The following is a 2,546-nucleotide window of genomic DNA, read 5'->3' as shown; positions in this document are numbered from 1 at the left end:
TTAGATGAGCTTTAAGGCCCTTTCCAGCCCAAACCATTCCAGAATTTCCTGTAACAGATCGCGGACGGTTCCCTCCTCCAGGTGCGCTGTCAAACCCCAAAACCTGGGCAGCCCCAACCCTCCTCCTCCTCCTCCTCATCCCCCCAAAATCCTCCCCGGGAGCGCGGCAGCCCCTGAGCAGCGAGGCGGGGTTTGTTCCCAGCCACCCCCCGCCTCTGCCAAGCTCTGCCTCCCGCTCCCCACCGACGGGATGTTTCCCAATCAGCGCCCGCCATCCAGCACAATGCGACTAATTTCACGAAATTAAGCATTTCTCCTACACACAGCACATTTGCCCGGTGATTAGAACGAGTCCCCGAGGTAGCCAACCGCAGCAGAAGCCGGGTTTATTATGCACACCCACGCAGCCAAGCTAAAAACCCAAGACACTCCCTCGGTCCTTCCTGGGAAAGCCTGAGCAGCTCAGATTTCAGCTTCCAATTGCACCAGCCAGGACTGGGAATACTCTGTCATCTGGTGTAGGGGGAAAAAAATAAAAATAAAGGTAAGGATAGAAGTTTCCCAAAGATTTCAAGGTATCCCTGAATGCCTGAGAGAGGGAAGGGTGCAGGTGCCCAGGGATGTGGGACAAACAAGGAGCAGATCACACCCCGTGGGTTTATTAACACAACTGTGAGTAGTTACTGCCTTTTGCTCGCTCAGTCTTGGCTTTGGAGTGATTTTTTAACTCCAAAATGCTGTAATCCCCCCATTCCTCCGGGCTGTGAGCTCACAGCACCCCTCCTGTGTCACGCTGTGCAAAGTGACAATTAGTGGATGAGAAAAATCAGCATTTATTGTGTGTGTGCAGCGTGTGACCTGCCCTGGCTGCAGCAGCACGAGCCCAACCCCACTCCAGAAGTGGAACGGGGCCGAATCTCCCCCGTGCTCCCCCCTGGAGCTGCTCCCAAGCTGCACACACAGCGAGCTGCAGTTTGCTCCCACCCTTCCCCACACCAGGCAGCAAATCCGCCCGTGGAATCCCAGCCTTGGCTGTGCCTGGGACTGCTGGATGAGCAGCTGCAGCTGCTGGAGCAAAGGGGGAAGCAAGTTCAGGTGGAGGTTTTCCTCTGCCTGCAGACATCACCTCCTGCCTCATTCTCTCTTCCTCCAATTCTCCTTCTCTCAGCCCCTCCAGCCACGGTTTTCCCTCTGCCCTGCCCGTGTCTGTCTCCTCCTGGCTGTGCTCCCCCTGAAGGTGAAAAAACCTCCTCTTCCTCCTCCCCACACTCCCCTGCTCCTTCTCCTTTCCTTCCTTCTTTCCTTCCCCCAGCCCTGACCCTCCTTCACCCATCTCCACAGAGACCTTTCCCTCCCTGCAGCAGCTCCTCATCTCCCCAGCCCAGCCCTAACTCAGCTTCCCCTCCTCTTCCAGCCCTAATCCAGCCCTCATTCCTCCCCCACCACACTCCAGTTCCTGATCTCCCTTTCACCTTGTCCTGGTTTAGCCCTGCCATCCATCCCCCTCCTCCACCCTTCCCTGGGCCCAGCTCAGCCCCTCCACAGAATCCCAGAGGTTGGAAAAGACCCCTGAGATCATCGAGTCCAGCCTGTGCCCCGTCCCCACCTTGTCCCCCAGCACTGAGAGCCACATCCAACCATTCCCTGGGCACCTCCAGGAACGAGGACTCGGCCCTGGCCCGGCTCGGTCCCTTCCCCTGGCCCAGGTTTAGCTCAGGTCTTTCTCCTAGCCCAGCCCAGCCCTTTCTGCGGCCCTATTCCCAGTCCCAGCCCAGTCCCTTCTCCTTATCCTGGCTTAGCTCAGGCCTTTCTCCCGGCCCTGGCCCAGCCTTATTCCCAGTCTCAGCTCAGCCCAGCCCCATTCTCAGTCCCATCCCAGTTAAGTCCAGCCCTATTCCCAGTTCCATCCCAGTTAAGCCCAGTCCCATTCCATTCCCATCCCAGTTAAGCCCAGCCCCATTCTCAGTCCCATCCCAGTTAAGCCCAGCCCTATTCCCAGTTCCATCCCAGTTAAGTCCATTCCCATCCCAGTAAAGCCCAGCTCAACCCCAGCCCCACTTCCGGGTTTCCCCCCTCGCCCCCGCCGATCGAAATCTCGCGAGACCTCCCCCGCCCCACGCGTCACGCGGGGCCGGGCGGTTGCATCACTGCGGCCCCCCCATTCCCTGTGACGTCGCCGTTCCGCCCCGCCCCTCCGCCCTGATTGACGGAGCCGTAAATCAATCAGAAGCTGATACGGCGTGAGCGACGCGACTTGCAGCCAATGGGCAGGGTGCGAGGGCGGGGCGGCCCCCGCGGGGCGGGGCGGCGGGGCCGCGCCTGTCAGCGGGGCGGCGGGATGGCGGCGCTGTACGCCTGCACCAAGTGCCACCAGCGCTTCCCCTTCGAGGCGCTCAGCCAGGGACAGCAGCTCTGCAAGGTCCGGGGCCGGGCACAGGAGCGGGCGGAGGGGCGGCGGGTGTGAGGGGGAGGGCGCTGAGGGGGCGGTGATGGGACTGAGGGGCTGTGAGGGGACTTTGGGGGGCGGTCTCGGTGAGGGAGCCTGA

At 60.6% G+C, this 2,546-nt stretch overlaps 1 protein-coding gene across 2 annotated transcripts in view; it reads left to right on the top strand.

The window, feature by feature from the left end:
* Window positions 1-2,304: 2,304 nt before the first annotated feature.
* Window positions 2,305-2,546, top strand: part of FAM76A (family with sequence similarity 76 member A) — a 13,166-nt gene continuing 12,924 nt past the window's right edge. For both annotated transcript variants that reach the window (XM_027904431.1, XM_027904430.1), the window contains exon 1: window positions 2,305-2,419. In XM_027904431.1, coding sequence (XP_027760232.1) covers window positions 2,339-2,419 — 81 coding nt within the window. In that variant the 5' untranslated portion in view covers window positions 2,305-2,338. The remainder of the gene's footprint in view (window positions 2,420-2,546) is intronic.

This window comes from Empidonax traillii, unplaced genomic scaffold (assembly GCF_003031625.1).
Source record: "Empidonax traillii isolate 1590-97213 ecotype Southwest subspecies unplaced genomic scaffold, ASM303162v1 scaffold1059:size195157, whole genome shotgun sequence".
In the NCBI taxonomy this organism is placed as follows: Eukaryota; Metazoa; Chordata; class Aves; order Passeriformes; family Tyrannidae; genus Empidonax; species Empidonax traillii.
This window is presented reverse-complemented; position numbering and strand designations above follow the sequence as displayed.